Genomic DNA, 17,935 nt, shown 5'->3' with positions numbered 1-17,935 from the left:
AAGGGTGTTTATTTAGGGGGGGGGGGGGCGAGGAGGTCGGCATTTAGATGTTAGGGTAGTTTAATTAGGGTAGTTTACCTCATTTTTAAAAATAAAACATCACTAAAATGTTAATTAATGTCCCAAAAAAAAGGTAAAAACGTTGTCATTATTTCCGGATCAACCTGCGTTTGCGTCACAGCTCTGTGGGATCACCTGGAGGAACGTCGCGGACCACCTGGTGGTACCGGGGACCACACCCTGAGAACCACTGCTTTGGAAGGGGCTCTCTAATTCCATTCTAAACCAGTGGTTCTTAAGCTGGGGGTGCGAGACGGCCCTTTCTGGGCGTGCGAGACGTGCGACATTTTTTGGAAGGTAAATCGTCGAAAAGCACATGAAGCACGGGCACACAAGTACAACTTACTTTGTTTCATCAAACCTATATATTTATTTATTAACATTATATATATTTTTTGTTACAATTGAGAACCAAAGGGTTGCAAAGCTGCAGTGAAGGTTAAGAACCACTGACCTAGTGGAAGCGCTTCCGTCAGCAGGGATGTAAGTGAATCAATTGCAGATCTGCCTCTCTACCATTTTACTGAATTTCATGAACGGTGAGAGATCAATGGGGGTAGGATACCTCTTGTTCATAGACATCCTCGGAATGTAGAATATAGTGGCTTTCTCATAAGCAGGGTATTATTTTTGCAAATCGATTAATGTGCCGTGCTCTTTGGTTCTATTCGGTAAAGTAACGTAGGTAAAAATAAAATAACAAAATAAAAGTGACTTTACCGAATAGAACCAAAGAGTATGGATCCTCGCAGTCACGAAAGCTTCAAATCTATAATAAATGCACCGTGCTCTAACAATGAATGGTTTCTGTCCAATTGCTCCGACTGACACAGCGTGCTGTTATTACACTCTGCTATTTAGAAGTTGTTCCAGGTTAGATATTATTAATCGGGTGTTGCGAATGTATTCATTACATACAAATGTTGAAGACGCGTACATTTTTATCCTCTCAGCAAAGTAAGAAGTTTATTTAGGGAAGGAAGTGTACACTTTGTATTCGCGCCAAAAATGTAATGAGCAATTTTTATCCGACGAAAACATCGCTTCATGAATATAAAAAAACAATAACAATGGTGACCATGGAAACTCGGCGTTTGACAGAAAAACAAACAACTGAAAAACAATGCCGGCGTTTCCCACAACATGGGTGGCGCACGCTGGGGTCTGGCGTCCGACGCTGGGGTCTGGCGTGCGACGAGCATCGTCGGGACCTTGAGCGCCAGCCGGAGAAAGCGCAGAGGAAGGCAGCGAGCGACTCTTCGGGAAAATAGCGTGCTTGCTGATGACGGTTCATACGCGGCCCGTACACACAGGGACGTGGCTATATCTATTGAGTGTGAAGGTAGTGCAACTGCACCGGAGATCACGGGGCTGGAGGGGGCTCCAGCACCCGGCTACAAAGGGGGAGGGAAATGGGATGGGGGGTCCCATTTTAATTCCTTGCACAATTTTTTTTACCAGGTAAGGCCCACTGAGCTCTCTATAGCTCTTTTTCAAAAGCTACCTGGCCACAAATGATAGCTCAACGAAATGGCTTATAACATGGAAATGTATAGTAGTAGCCAAATACTGTTAAGTGCACGTTTTTAAATGTGGAGGGCAAAACCAGGGGACCCGGATAAAAATCCACGTGACCACGGGGAGAACAGACAAGCTACGAATATACAGCAGGCATCAAGGTCTGCATCAAACCCACGACCTCCTGCATATCAGGCGAGGTAGTTAACATCTCGCCACCGTGGCACACCAGGGAGGGCCCTTGCCAACAACGCTACGCCACTGGCCGTGTGAATGGTACGAGTTCACTGTGACTGTTGTTGCTTGCACTCTGTGTTCAGTGAAAACCGTTGCCTGTAAGCTGACGTGCTCCGTTAATCGAACAAAGATGTATTTTTTTTATTTTTTCCCCTGCTGGGCTGATTGAATAAGAGCACAACCCAAGGCAAACAAGCAATTATGGATGCAAAGGCGATGGAGTAGATTGGATGCATGATGTGTTCCACTTTAGCTGAAAAAGAGGTCAAACCGGTCGCTGTCATTATGGAATACATGGCAGGAACTAGAATTACAAATTAGAAAACACACCTCGTGTGAATGCGCACACAGCATAAGGGATGTATGTATGTTTAACTTATTTTGCACCGTACGTAGTCAACCGTGCTAGTCAGAGGTGCGGCAGAAGGACAACAAACCAAACAGAAAAAGCACTTCATAAGACATTAAAAGTGCATAGCTCCAATGGCTTCCTAATATCGGAAGGAAGAGTGTTTCAGACGGCCACAGAAGCCCATCTGAAAGTGCGCGATGCAGTGATTACCTTTGTTCGATAACTAGCCAAAAAAACTTCAACAGATGACTGATCCCGGCCCCTTAACTAACAGACGATACTTGTTTATCTTTGTTCTTCATTTATTTAACCAAGTTGTTGGCAAATAAATGGATGTATTTGTTAATTGCATGTAATGACACACGCTAGATCACTAATATTGAAATTAAGGTAAAGTGCCATTGTGCTGAAAAGTTTCATTTTTATTTTCTCAAGAGAATAATATATTGCATGATACATGAACATGCAATGTAATAATTTCAGCTTAAAAAATATGCAAGGGCTAATTCTAAAATAAATATATTTGAAAAAGAGGAAACTTTAGTGCCAAGAGGAAGCGCCAGAGTTAACTTTCTTCTGGTCATCTGGCTTTCGTTAGGGACGTATAATTATATGCAAGCGATGGGAGCAGCGGCGTTGAAGTGGTTTATTTATGATGAATAATTATTATCATGGTCTGTTCATCTTGCCGAGCCAGGCAACAGCCACTTCCTCAGCAGTGCAGAGGAAGGAGGGGCCCTGAGACCACCGTTGAGGGGGGCCACTCGTCGACACGGTCTCTCGCTGAGAACATCCACAGAGTGTGCAATGGTCGTGCTGCTCCCTGGCATGGAGGTTGGCCGCACGCGGTCCCTGGCCGGTACAGAACCTGTTGAGCAGGGCCCACGACTGGCGCGTGGTACAAGGTCGCCAGGTCACCAGGAAGACAAACCAACGGTCGAGTCGTCATTGAGCAATTGCTTTTTGTCGGAGACACCACACGGGGTGTCCCATGACGAGCGGGCTCGTGCCAGGTCAAATATGTCCGTGGTGTAGAGGGAGATTCTCTCGTGTCTGCATGAATATTCTCCTCCCGTCTGAACCGTGGTGGCGAGATGTTAATTCCCTCGCCTGGTATGCAGGGGGCCGTGGATTGAATCCCGACCGTGACGCCTGCTGTATATTTGGAGTTTGCCTGGTCTCTCTCCCTGTGGTCACGTAGATTTTTCTTCCGGTCCTCCGGGTTCCCCCTCCACATTTAGAATCAATTTACGTTTAGAGTATTTGGCTGCTATAAAATTCCACGTGATACGCCACTTCGTTGAGCTAGCATTTGTGGCCAGGTCGCTTCCGAAAATAAAGCTGCATAGCTCAGTGGGCCTTTCCTGGTAAGTAAAATAAATAAATGAATGGGCAATAGGGCCTTCTCACGACGAATGCAAGGGGGGAGATGATGATGGTGCTCGTCGTCGAATGCGGTTGGACGTCATACAGCTTTACGCGCGACGGCCGACCATCGGAGGGCGAAAGCGCCCGGGGTGATGTGCGCACCCCAAGGCAGAGCCGTGTGCCCCTAGGTTGCCGAGGAGGTTGTCCCCCGCCCCGACCATTGACCGAGGTGGCTGTGCCGCGTGAGAGGACTGCCCAATGATGGCATGAAGGGTATAGTCCTCGGGGGGGGGGGGGGGGGGGGGGAGTCTCGTGTTCGCGGTGATTGGCGAACTGTGTGTATTTAACCCCCAGTAAAACTTGAGTTTAAATTCCCATTCCCTGCTAAGAACAGTGGCGAGCGATTACCTGTACCGGTCCTTGCCACCATGCGACACTAACCTGCAGTGGAATTGGGCTCCTGTGAGCACGGCATGGCGAGACCATCCGGCAATGGATTGACAAACAGCCGCGCGTTATTATTCACGATAGGCTAACGTTATGTCTGGGCTGATGGAATAAACAAGGGAAAACAAACTGTACGACAACGATAAAAACAAGATAGTGAAAATATTATTGAATCAAGCCGTGAACACGAATCCTGGCAAAATCCTCTAATTGCTGGAGTGCATTCCTCCTGGAGTGCCTGTACAGTGGAATGAAATGCTCAATGTGTGATGTTTACATGTACAATCATGATTCGCAGTGTCTGCTCGATTGTCGCGCAACTATAATGGAAGCAGATGGGATGGACGATTACCGAAATGCCTTCATGCGGAAGCTTTTAGCCAGCAGTATTATAAATGTGCTCTGGATTATATCGCGTTGGTTTAATCCTCGTCGTGAAATCTCCTCTTTGGGAGCGGCAAGCTGGAAGCGGGGCTGCGTGCGCGAGCGAAGCCACAAGTGTCGCCGTTCATCCCGGCTGGCGGTGAGAACATCTGCCAGGTCCCTCGTTCCTAGGCCTTTTGAGCCTTCATGCCTTGCCAGCATGGGACTCTTTCCTTTTTTTCCCACCACGATCAATCTCACTCGGCAGCTACACTGCCTGAGGGAATGCGTTAAGCTCTTGTTTATATTCGTTATTGTTTTTTTTAAAGCAAAAAATATATATTTCAGATTTTAGCCGGGTGTTTATAAAACTGGATCGGGTTTCCCTCTCCACCTTGATTAATTGTTTCACCCATGTCCACTAAAGTGTTACCTTCTTCACACTTACTGTTTACGAGCTTAATTAAAGAGTACAGAAATTGAATAAATGTTGGCCTTGTGCAAAAGCAAACGAACGAAACTAATGGATTTTGACAGCGGTATCCTTAACCTCTGCTTGGGGATGAAGGAATAATGAGGCACACGGACATTTATTTATTTCCTCGATTGAGCTGCCAGCGTGGATGACCTTAATGTCACTCTGATTCACCTTAACTTCAAAGGATAATCCTGCTCTTAGCCTTTACCTCCTGAGCACAGGAGCCCCCCCCCCGCCCTCCGACATTGTGCTACATGCAGTGACATGTAATAAAGTCTCTTGAAAATGCAACCATTTCTTCAAGAGTGAATTGCAAGCTGATTTCAAATCATCGTAACACTAACACTGCCAAGAGCTTCCGGGGAGGTTGTGATCAATTGTGATTCACGCCCCCCCCTCCCCTCTCCATTACTGCGTCTTTATTGTTGCCGGGCGTAGGTGCCGTTTGAATGCTGTTTGTCGAGGAGACTTCACGGGGGACCGTCCGCAATTTATCAGTGCTGCTTTTAAATGGGCCGTTGGAAATCCATCGATGCCGAGAGCATTGAATGTGTGCGGTTTCTTATCCGCGACTGGCACAAGTGCTGCAAAGAGACCAAAGAATCCTGGGTCGCATTGTTGGCCTGAATTCTATAGATTCACTTTTTTAAACAACCCAGCGCAGCACGAGAGGAGAAACGTGTACGTGTGTGTGTGCTGTCAAACCGTAGCCGGTCATGTGTTCATTTAGGCTGGCCTGCCTACGGATCCGTCTTGGGTTTAACCAGGCTGGATTGTGTGAGCAGCTCACAAATCCTTAAAAAATCTGGAAAAGTCCCATCGGTGAGCTCCTCCAGCAGGCAAGGCTGCGTTGGCTGGGTCATGTAGCCCGCATGCCCAGCCCACCGCATGCCGAAACAGCTTTTGTTCGGCCGGATCGAGGGGGCTAAACGGGCGCGGCACGGGCTAGAGAAGAGATGGAGTGATGTGGTACAGGAGGACGTGGAGCTGAGTGGACATGCCGATGACTGGTACCAGCGGTGTCAAGATCGGCCTCTGTGGAGGAGGCTCGTGAAGGACGCTCCTGGGCAGTTGGAGGCAGTCGCCCTCCAACAACAACGGAGGGCATCAGCCAGTCATCTCAGTCGTCTCAGTCAGTCGACCCGTGGCACCTGGGTCTGCCCCGTGACCTCCTGCCAGCGGGCGTTCGACACTTCACGTGGCCTCAAGGTGCACATAGCCTGGCACAAGCGTCATGGTGACGTCACCGCCACTTAGTGGCGAATGGCGGTTGTTGTATTTGTCACCGAACAAACAAGAGCCCGATTCATGTGGACGAGAGGTTGTTCCCAAGATGGCTGCAACTGTGACAAAGTTAATCGTGAGGTTTGACCAGCAAAGCTTGGTGAATGGGGAGACCTGCGACCCGTTTGGATGTCACTCGCTGCTGATGTTAGCCGAGGTCGGGAATCAAACTCTCAGGGGCTCGAAGTGTCATGTGCTTACCGCTGCACTCGCGCTCCACCCCTAACATTTTATTCTCTTACACCTTATTTCTTTTGTTTTCTCATTTAAAAAAATACTTGTATCATTTAATATGTCCAGTTCAGCGGGGGGCAGGGGGGATCCTATTTTACCTCTCCTATGACTGCCCTCGACACTCTGATTGGAAATTTCCAGCAGATGTATTTGTCCCTCTCCTATTGAACACCGACGTGTTGTACCGGGCCCGTGTTTTTTTTCGCGAAAAAATATATTTAAAAAATGAACATGCCCAGCTTCCTTTTCGTAAAAGAGACGTGGTGATTGCCGATGGACTCGCTGAATTGCTTGTGTTTTATGAAAGAAATTCGCACCTTGGGCAGGACAATTTGCAGCAAGGGAGAGAGAAGAGAGAGAGACTGGTGGCCCAAAAACAGTCTCGATGTGGCAGCCGAAAGGAGGCACGCGCGCAGAGGAACGATGATTGATTTGTGGCGGTGGAATGGGAGCGGGCGCGTACATGCAGTACTTGACAAAGTGTCTCAACCGATGCTCCCTTCATAAATGTTCCCTGAGAAAATGGTCAAAGCTGAAGTGGTTTTCTCGTTTTGTAACACAGCACTTGTGCAAGCTGGACGTTCGTAATAGAACGTGCCAATAAAGTGTCGTTAATGTCATTCGGTGATGTAATGGCACGATGGTTTTGTGCGTGTTTTAGTTTGTGTTTCCCCCACACCTCCAATTCGCGTGGTTGGCAACGTACGGTGCGAAAGAAGTTCAATGTTACATACAAACATGGTGAGCACACTGCGCTCTGAACGCCATCTGAGTTCGATTCCTCACCTTGGCCGACATCGGTGGCGAGCGATGTCTGAAAGGGTCCTGAGACTCGCCCTTCATCAGCGCTCGCTCACAAGCATGGAGAAGTGTGGTCAAACACCTCGGCGATCAACGCGGCATGTGGGGGAGACTTTGATCCAATAGTGGATTGAGACGGGGCTGTAAATTAATGATGCTTGTTACGATGGGACAAAAGGAGGTAGTGTTGGGTGGGAACACATGCAGGGGTAGACAAGGACAGATTATCAAGACGGGAAATGGAGTGGTAGACACAGGTTTGTGACTCAGGAGAAAACCTGAAGCCAGATCGTTGGATACTTTGAATGCAGACCTTGGAGGTCACATGATAACTTTGCAACAACTGCAGGACCTCGCAGAAGGAAATATAGGTGTGGTGGCATAAACGGCATTGACCGTGATAACCTCTTTGACCTTGATGGCATTTTTTCTTTTGTATATCGACTGTCCTGGCCCACGTGTATATGTGTGTGTATGTGTATATGTTGAACTACGCTGTCAAGGTGATCCACAGCCATCTCGCACATGGTGGGGGACCCCACTCACAATTGCATGAGGGGGCTTTTGTGAAGGGGCTGCTTTGTGCTCCTAAAAGCTGTCGCGATGTGGGGCGACTTTGATCATCGGGCCCAAATAAACGCAGAAGTTGTATGGGAGTGCAGCCTCTTGGCCTTGGACTGTGAGGCCCCACACCCCTCCACCCCCCCCCCCCCAAAAAAAAAATATCTAGCTTTATTGTAATTTAAACGAATTACTGCAGCACAGCGATGCATTATATGGGTATTTTGCTAATTAAACCAGTTATCGGCTGACGTTAAAAATAAATTTTTTACGCAGATTTAGCTTTAAAAGTCATACGTCATATTTGCAATCCAGAACGGAAATAACCGAGGTAAATAATAATGGAGCGTTTGACATACGGCATGCATGGTCATGGATGTTGCTGCGTCTCGGTAGCCGAGTGGGAAGCATCTGTACAAAAACATCCTGCAAGTGGCTGGGACTCTAGGCACTGACACCACCAAAGACAAAGATCCCTCGTATAGCCTTAACAGACTGTTGGGGCAAGTGCTGTTAGCCAGCACCTACGAATGCTGGCACGGCACACGAGGGGGTGGGTGGCCAGCACCACGCCCGATCACCTTTGTCTCCCCAGTGGCGATGTTTACACACCACACCAGGTACTAATTTAAGGCTGAGTCGACCTAGGAGAAGCCCAGAACCGGCACAGATGTTCGTCACCTGTGTTGCCCATGCACGAGAATCGGAATCGGATGGCCAGGGTTCGTAGCGCAGCACGCTCACCGCTGCGCTACTACTCCCCACCACCAACACCACCAACACCCGCTGGCATCTCCTGGCCAGAAGGCACACCCGCACTTGAAAGCGGGCTGTGTTGTGGAGGCCCGGGCTGTGGCCGGGGTGTGAATGCGGGGGTAAAGGGTTGCGAGGACACTCAGAGGGGTTTGACCCTCCTCTGACCCCTCGGGGTTTGTTTGGAGTCTCCGGGTGCCTTACCCTTTGAAGACCCCCACGGGGGCCATGGGGAGGACGAAAGAGTGCGCGCCACGGAGAGAGAGGGCGGCGGCATCTGTGATGCGGTTAGCCAATCGCATGCTCAATGTAAACACTGCCGTCGTCATCGTCGCCATCGGTCACGTTTCAATCCACTGCTGGGTGAAGATCTCACGTGGCAGGTTTTCTACGGTGACTCCAGATTTCTCCTGCATGAAGCCAAACGCTCGTTCGGGGAATTGGCCAACAATCCAAACGTAGCAAGAGCCTCCTGAAAAAAAACGCCTTGACACTCGATGCAGATTTTCTGTAAATGAAAAATGCATCATCACCATTACGAGTCATGGTCATAGTTCATTCATAGTTCATTTATTTGGTATAGCCCTGTGAGCCATTCGGCTCTTGAATCGGGTGCAACCGCAACAAACAAAAAAACATGAACAAGAAAACATCTTAAAGTGATTATGTGACTGTGCAAACAGAAAATACAGGAAAAAAAATATCAAAATATTCCTGAAATAGCACCGTACACCAACGCTGTGTGCAAAAATCCCAGTGGAATGCAAGTCAAATAACAACAACAACAACCACAAGACAACTAAGATTAAAGCCATCAGTCTAACTCCGTACTACAATAAACAAAAACATGGCCAAAACAAAAAAAACTTTTCGAAATCACCAAAATAAAAGCCATAAATCCAATGTAACAGTGATCATAGGGACTGTGACCGAATTTTTTACAATAAACTACATAAATCAATTATAACACCAAAATCTAGAGCCATATTTTAGGCCACTGAATAGCAGTGGCAGCTAGGGTTGTACAACTCCTCTAGAGCAGTTTTGAGTGAAGATCTCATAGGTAGTGATTCAAGTTGCAGTTTATTGGCAATAGCATTCCAGACCCTGGGGGCATCAATAGCAAAGGCCCTTCCTCCAGTTTTTGTACGGAAATAGGGAATGTGAAGCTGGTAAATGAGCGAAGACCTGAGGTCAAATTTGTTCTTTGAAACAGAGAGGAGATCCAGTAGGTAGTCTGCGGAATTTTTTGTAAGTACATCGTGAATAAATAAGATCTGGTGCACAAGCCGTCGAACATTAAGAGATGTTAAGTTTGACCCAATGTAGAGATCACAGTGGTGAGTCCTATATGGGCAGTTCAATGCAAATCTTAAGGCCGAGTGATAGATGGAATCAAGCTTCTTCAGTACAGTACTTGGGGCTGATTTATACACGATGTCACAGTAGTCAAGTAGAGGCAGTATGGTAGCTTTTATCAATTCCAAACGGAACATTGGGGGGAAGCAGTGCTTGTGTCGATACAGAAAACCAATTTTTATTTTTGTCTTTTTACCAATATAATCAATGTGATCTTCAAAACTAAGTTTTGAATCCAGGATGACCCCAAGATACTTATAGATCTTGACTTGCTCTATTTGATAATTATTCAAGGAATGTAATTGGGGAAAAATAACTTCCTGCTTTAGTTCCGGAGAGAAGCATAGCACCTTGGTTTTGGAGGTATTCAGGACTAGTTTAAGAGAAACTAGCTGATGTTGCAGTTTGTTGAAATCACCCTGGAGTTTAGCAATCACGTCATCCGGAGAGCGGCCAGCAGTAATCAGTATCGTGTCATCTGCAAAACGATTTACCCTGGAATGATCCAGTTCAGTGCCCAAGTCATTGACATAAAGAGAGAACAAGAGTGGGCCGAGGATGGAACCCTGTGGAACCCCTTTTGTTATCTTAACACTGTTTGACCTCCAACCATCTGTGAATACAGTTTGGGTGCGAGAAAAGAGGTAATTTTTTAACCATTGTACTGTGTTCTCAGAAAAACCGAGGCAACTTAGTTTACTAAGCAGGGTGTTGTGGTCAACTGTATCAAAAGCTTTGGACAGGTCAAGAAAAAGACAGGCACAGTACTGCTTATTATCAAGGCTATTGTAAATTTGATTCAAAGAGTCTGATGCAGCAGATGGTCAATGCAGTGCTGGATGAAGGCCTCCCCAAGTCATCACCATGCAAATTAAAAAGATCCCCCCGTATAGCCTTGACTGTTGAATGTCTTCAGGTGTGGGTAGAGGAGATATGGGATGTCGTTAACCTGGACATGATCATGGCTAATGGGGTTGGCAGTGCCAATTCCTGTGGTAAATTGTGTGTGTGCTTTTTTAAGGTTACATAAACCCCGAGCAGCCCACCCCTGAGAAATGTGGTAGCATCGAGGACTGGCGAAATCAAATGGGAACGGTCTCGCATCCTGTTTTGCCGGTGCTCTGCTGCGACGTCGACTTGCTGCTGTTTCCTCTGCTGCTACTGCACGGCAGCGAGTTTGAGCATGGGGACAGTGTACAAGCCATCGCCACTTCCCGTGAGCGGAGCTCTGCTCTCGAGCTTCCTGCTGCCCTGTCCTCCCAGGTGGCCACACTTCCATTTGTTGTTCCTTCGCCCCCCGCCCTGCCTGACCACCCCCACCCCCCCTCCGGCAATTTCCCTCGCCAATTTCCCTCGCCAAGTGCCCGCCCAGCCTCTTGCGCAACAACTCGGTCTCGGCTTTGTGTCATGTCCGTGGGCCGAGGAATGTAGTACATATGTATGTTGGACTTCTTTCGCGCCGTACGTAGCCGACCGTGCTAATCGTAAGGTGCGAAAATCGGTATGTACGTGTCCTCGGGCAGGATGTGGAGTTGGCGGTACGGCGGGTTGTGTGTGTGCCGTGCTCTGGAATCCGGGGACCGGGTTTTCGATTCCCAGCCACGGCTGACGTCGGCGGCGAGTGATGTCGGAACCGTTTAGTTTGTCGTCCTTCCCCCGGGCATCTCCAATTAGCGCGGTCGGCTTCGTAGGGTGCGACAGAAGTTCAACATAGACACGTGCAACTGGTCCCGCTCTCTACCTGCCCACCACCTTCACCAACCCCACCAGCTCGATGAAGGATGGTCAAGCAATACCCCATGGACGAGGTGGCGTGGGGAAGCCCTTTATCCATCGGGAGAGTGAGAATAGCTGGAATGTTGTGTTGTCGTTGCTTTAACTTTGTCATTCCACTGTTGGATGAGGGCCTTCCCCACACCGTGTGGATCTTGACGATTATTTGACCATGCTTCACCACCCTGTTTAGTCCGAGTTTGTCAAGATGGGGGAATAGACGTCCAAGTATAAACATAGTGTGCAATCATTTATTTTGTTGTTCACCGCATAACTCTACAGCCTGTAACAGCTCATGATCCAATCACCCAGAAGCTGGATTGTGTATGCATGGGTCAGTTTGCGCTGAAGAGAGCTTTGAGAATTAAGGTGAGGCTTTCCTAGGTAAATGTAGGTCATCGTTATTCCTAGGCAAATGAAGGGCAACCATTATTGAAGAGTTCCAGCAGCGAGAGGGAATTGAGAGAAAGTTCCACCCAACTACTGGTGACGTTTTCCCTCTGCCTCAATGCAGACAGGACTCTCCAGAAAACATCTTGAGACTCAGTGACACCTTCATGGATAAACATCTTAAGACTCACTGACATCTTCATGGATAAACGGCAATTTGTTGCACTTCGATTTTACTCTGATTAGCGCAGTTGGCTACGTACGGTGCGAAATAAGTTCACCATACATATGTTTCAAGGTATTAGGAAAATAAGTTTCATCACGTGTTCATTTGTTGACATGCTTATACTTAAGCGTGCGTTTTCTTTATTGAGTCGTCTTGGAATGGAAAAATGTACAAACATTATTATTACTATTACCATTTACCCCAAGAGGATGGTCCCATACAAAACAGGACACAGTACAGTGCTGCAGGGATGGGCGAACCCGTGAGTTTGTGATTCTGCGGAAGCCAAAGGAACCCCCACCCTCTGTGGGATCATGTGCAAGAGACCCGACCCATCATTTTTCCTACGCGTGGAAGGTCTGGAAAGTGCCCTTTAATTGTTTCCTATGGGACCCCGTGTGGAATCGGTGTTGTGTTTGGAGGGTTTTTAATGTGGATTCGCCAAACCACACGGGTTTTTTGTTGTTGTTTAAATGTTCTCTCGTGTTAACAGTTATTTAATCCGTTTCCAGTTGTGTCTGGGGAAGAATAAACCAAACGGTGTGGATAAATAATAAGTGTTGCAATTTCCAAAACATGAATTTCACAGCATAAAAGGAATAAAGAGAGGTTCTGGAAATCCGTTGCAAAATAAAAAGCGGAGTGGATTCTTTGTATTTTCAATGCACGTCAATTTAAATATTGATTTTTGCAATCACAATGCCAATATGTGTGAATGTTAGTATTGATCATTTGCTATATATAACCGATATGCTAATGTTCCTTAAGCTCATGTAAATTCATCCGAATGTAATAAATGAGAAGGAAGATACTAAGGAGGCCACCAGTACAAACAAGAATTTTTTTTAAAAGCTTAATATCGCAAGCTTAGATAATGACAATTCATAACATTTTCTGAAGGTGTGATGGATGACATGCCCGTCGTGTGCCAAATGGTGTACAGTATAGCACACGAGACGTGTGTGTAGTATGAAAAGTAAAAGAGTAGCAACTTTAGATTCAGTAGAGCAGTTCGGTATCATGCGCCCACATAGCTGTTGCCCTGACGTGTTAACCAATGCATTGGTTCGTTCATGAACGTTCGATTCTTAGGCTCGCAATACATGCATCAAACATCCCCGTATGAGCATCGATGTGTTGTTTTTTTGTGCGATTCGTATGTGTTTAGCACGTCATGGGTTTAGCAGGGTGCGTCGGCGGTGCAGTGATTAAGCTGACTGCACTGTGATCCCGTTGTCCCGAGTTCAATCCCCATGATCAGTGGGCAGGCGATCTCTTAGCTTCTCGTCCACTCGCACTAAACCGGCAGCACGACCGGCATGGCGATCCGTGGTCAAATGACGACGAAGTCTGCACGGGGGAGACCCTTCATCTAGCAGTGGTTTGACAAGGGGCTGGTACAGTCCATTCTCCTATAACGCATGTTTTCATCACCTGAATTGTATATAGAACGCAATGAACGTATTAGGGAACACATTTTCATATAACGTGGCTGCGAATTGGGTATATAACGCGAGTCTCGTGAGAGGAACTGCGTGGCGCGAGTAGGAATAAACGGTTGAGTAGCATCGCACAAGGTGGGATGCTGCTGGATGCTTCTCGATGCGACCCACGTGCCTCAGTCTTTGTTCAGTCCTGCATATGTATCTCACGTGTTTATCGCGGACTGTGCCTTACCCTATATATTTTTTTATTTATTATAACGCGATTTTTCCATAACGTGGTGTTCTTCAGGAAAGCAACTCTCGCATTATCGGAGAACAAACTGTATATTTAACCCAGTTTTAACACCACCCACTACAGCCACCGCTACCATTGACCACATTGTTAAACAATTGTATTCTTGAATTGGCCCCGTGGGGTGTGGTGGGAATGGACCTTGGCGTAAGCAATGAAATGGGGACATCTGTCCAATTTCTCTCCTTCATCGCTCAGTGCCTGGGCTCCACGGGCCAGTGGGGAATTGGGGCACCACGGCGGCGAGATATTCAGAGGTTCCATGTTCTCCACGTGGTCGCGTGGATTTTTCAATTGGGTCCTCCGGTTTTCTCTCCACGTTTAGAAACGGTGTGCATCTCGAGTATTCAGCTGCATCTAAATGTCCATGTGATAAGCCACTTTGTTTACCTATCAGTTCTGGCTAGGTCGATTCTGCAAAAAGAGCTATATAGCTCAGTGGGCCTTACCTGGTAAAAAAAAATAATGAAGTCCGCTCCTACTCGGCAGCTACCGATGCTGTCCCACATTATCCCACCTGCCATCCGACACGATGCCGCTGTCTTGAAACCGTGACCCTGAATGGGGGCAACATTTCCTTTTTCATTGAGCTGTGAGGTTGGGTGGGTGTGAGTTGTTCTCCACCATTCCTGTTCACCAATGCCTTTACAGAAAATCAGCATTGTAAACAACGCGGCGTTTCGAATGCTTTGCAGTCCACGTGACCGCCGCTGTGTGCCGCTGTGGATCGTGTCTTCCAGTTCCCCGAGTGCGGCTTCTACGGGATGTTTGACAAGATCCTCCTCTTCCGGCACGACCTGAGTGCCCACAACATCCTGCAGCTGCTCACGTCTGCGGACGACATTCGGGATGGAGACCTGGTGGAGGTGGTCCTGTCTGGTGAGAGCACGGGCTGGGATCACTCGTAGGGGATGTTTCTCCTGCACTGCCATGCCCAGTGGGTATAGTAGCCGGGCATGGCAGTGAGGATGGCTTGACGACATCACAAGAGATTGCTGCCAGAAAGATGTGGCACCGACTTGAGGATATTGGCACAAGACAGAGGAAAGTGGAGACAAATGAGGAAATGTGCAGTTGACGCGTGCGGGCTATCTGTTCATGTATCGTGATGATGATGATGATGGCGGCAGCTCCCCCTGGTAGAAAGAGTACAGGCAGAGCCCTGGGATTTGTTGCTGGTGCAAAGGCCTCCATGAGCAGGAGCTCTGCAGAACCCCTTCCGAGAGGGTATTTAGGTCTACTCTTCCACACTGGCCAGGCGCACTGGAAGAAGTGGGAGCACCCACACTTTACCCATCCGCACGCGACCTGCCCATCGTTTAGCTACGATGTCCTCGTTTACACTGCTGTGGGTGGACAGAGGAAAGGAACATTTAATCAACTTGGCTCTCCAGCACACACCTGCGTACTGTGCTAGTGACGAATTGGCCACGTTCTGTTTACGTGACAACCCTGACTGGTTGGCTATGTCGGGTGGTGGCGGGTTTCAACGACACATTTATATATTTACGCGATCTAACCCGAACAACTTCTATTATAGATTTTATAAACTTGCCCATTTGATTCAACTGCTGCCGATCAAACCGGCGGACCTCTGTATTGCAAGTCCAGGGTGCCAATTACACTGGGACCTGGTGCAAGCAAGCAAATGCCCCCCCCCCCCCTCCCCCTGTGCCATTAAACCCTCTTAAAAAATGTTCCCTATATTTCAAAATGACAATGACCGTTTTGACCTCTCACGGTCAGTTAAAATGGAATATATCATGCCTCCAGTCATCTTCATTGCATTTGTATCCATAATTGATTACTTTCCTTGGGTTGCACTCTTATTCAATCAACCCAAGGAACGAAAACACATCCTTTGTTCTCATTGTGTTTGGCACGGTTGGCATATGAATGGCGCGAAAAGAAATTCAACATACATACACACAAAGATGAAGATCCCCCATATAACCTTAGCAGGCTGTTGGGGTAAGTGCTGTTAGCGAGCACTTTACATACATACCTGGCCATGCCTCTACATCACTATGGCATGGTGTAGAACCCTCTGGTGTTATTTTCCGCACCCAGGGCCGACCTTCATGATTTTCCCACCCAAGGTGAGGCCAGAGAATGCCGACCCCTAGTGTATGTTTGCCGTGGATCCTTCTGTAAGCAGTCTTGAATTTGAGCAGTGTTCACGATTTAGGAACATCTAATCACATTCTGTTCGGGATGTTCTTGCTCTGGGGGAATGTTTTTTGCAGTGATTAGCTCATTGCCCTCTGAAACTAAAGACTTGAGTTTGATTCCTGCCAATGGGTAACATCAGCGTCGAGTGATGATATCTGAATGAGTCCTGAGCCCTGCTTAAAACCAAACCATTATTTTCATCATACAAGGTAAAGCCCATAATAGAGGTTTTTTGGGGTTAGATCCCGTAAATATATAAATGTATCCTTAAACCCCGCCACCACCCGACACAGCCAAATAGTAAGGGTTGTCACGTAAACAGAACATCCCAATTCGTCACTAGTACAGCACACCGGTGCGTTGGAGAGCCAAGCCACAACAAGGTAAAGACCCACTGAGCTATATTGCTCTTCTCAGAAGCGACCTCGCCACAGATGATACTCAACAAAATGGCTAATCGTGTAGAAATGCATGGCGGCCAAATACCTAAAACGCATATTTACAAAATGTGCAGGGGAAAACTGGAGGACCCGGAGAAAAATCCACGCGACCACGGGGGAAAAAAACATACAAACTCCAAATATACAGGAGTCGGGGTCTGGATCGAACCCATTATCTCCTGTATACCAAGCAAGGTAGTTAACACTGCGCCACCACCCCTTCACCAACACACACTGACCAGGGTGGTGAAGTATGATTAAACAAGCCCCATGAACAATACAGCATGAATAGGGAAGGCATTCATCCAACAGTGGGTTGACAAAGTGAATAAAACATTTCTTACTCTAGTATACTGGCTCGTACTGTAAAGTGCTCTTGACCACAGACCGACCCCTGTGTTTGGTCTTGTGTTGCTCTTGGGTGGATTTTATCTGGCCAATATGGATGGCCTGCCACGTGCAAAATTATTCCAGAGGAATTGGCCAAAATCCAAAGTTAGAATCCTCCTAAAATAATCGTGTCTTGAGATTCAGTGAGGCTCTCATGTGTTTAAATAATGCAATACAGTTTGTGTTTGCCATTTGAGTGGCAGAAAGAAGGAGGAACACACGGATTAGAGGAAACACACGTAGGCTAAAACACAATTAAACCTGTTAGTAAAAATAAGTGGGCTTGGCCAGGATGCATCGCTAGAAATAATGATGGTGGCCGATGGCCAAGAATGGTGATGGAGTTGATAGCCAAGGAATGGAATTCGTCCCAGAGTGCATTCATCAAGGATATAGATAACATTAGCTCGTGTGCAGGTCCTAGGTGTGGCGGATGTTGAAGACTTGGGGAGGCCTTCATCCAGCAGTGGATTGATCATGGCTGATGTTGAAGACGATAACCTGTTCCCGCACTGCACTCGCACACATTGTATACCCTGGTCTCATCCGTTATTTAGGAGTGTGTGTGAGCGTCTGTGATGCAGAGAAGGGTCAGCTCCGTCAACACTACAGTATTCCCCAATGTAGATCAACAGTTACAGAACTGTGTAAACACACGTGTGGCATGTCTAAAGGGCGAATCAATTGCCGCCGTCTGTTTGTGGTGGGCCGATTTTAAAATCGATGCTCGCTGTGCCTAGCTTTGCAACTGCAATGTGCAAGTTTCATCGGGAGAAAACGTTGGCTTTTTGCGACTACATCTCTGCAGTGTAGATGTGGACTGTAATTTATGAACCGTAATAGGAATTTACAGCCGTTTGTCCATTGAGCTATTTAGTGTTTTTTTTCAAAAGCGACCTGGCCACAGATCATTAATAGCGCTACGAAGTGGCTAGGCATGTGCACATTTATTGTAGCCAAATACTCTAAACTGATATTTATAAATGTGGATT

At 47.2% G+C, this 17,935-nt stretch overlaps 1 protein-coding gene across 3 annotated transcripts in view; it reads left to right on the top strand.

The window, feature by feature from the left end:
* Positions 1 to 17,935, top strand: part of LOC116943200 (serine/threonine-protein kinase D1-like) — a 168,337-nt gene that overhangs the window by 55,646 nt on the left and 94,756 nt on the right. For all 3 annotated transcript variants that reach the window (XM_076067712.1, XM_032955849.2, XM_076067711.1), the window contains exon 2: positions 14,682 to 14,820. In XM_076067712.1, coding sequence (XP_075923827.1) covers positions 14,682 to 14,820 — 139 coding nt within the window. The remainder of the gene's footprint in view (positions 1 to 14,681; positions 14,821 to 17,935) is intronic.

Source organism: Petromyzon marinus, chromosome 17 (genome assembly GCF_048934315.1).
Source record: "Petromyzon marinus isolate PM22_M1 ecotype Great Lakes invasive population chromosome 17, UKy_Petmar_22M1.pri1.0, whole genome shotgun sequence".
In the NCBI taxonomy this organism is placed as follows: Eukaryota; Metazoa; Chordata; class Hyperoartia; order Petromyzontiformes; family Petromyzontidae; genus Petromyzon; species Petromyzon marinus.
Note: the sequence above shows the minus strand (reverse complement) of the source record. Positions and strands in the feature narration are given on the sequence as shown.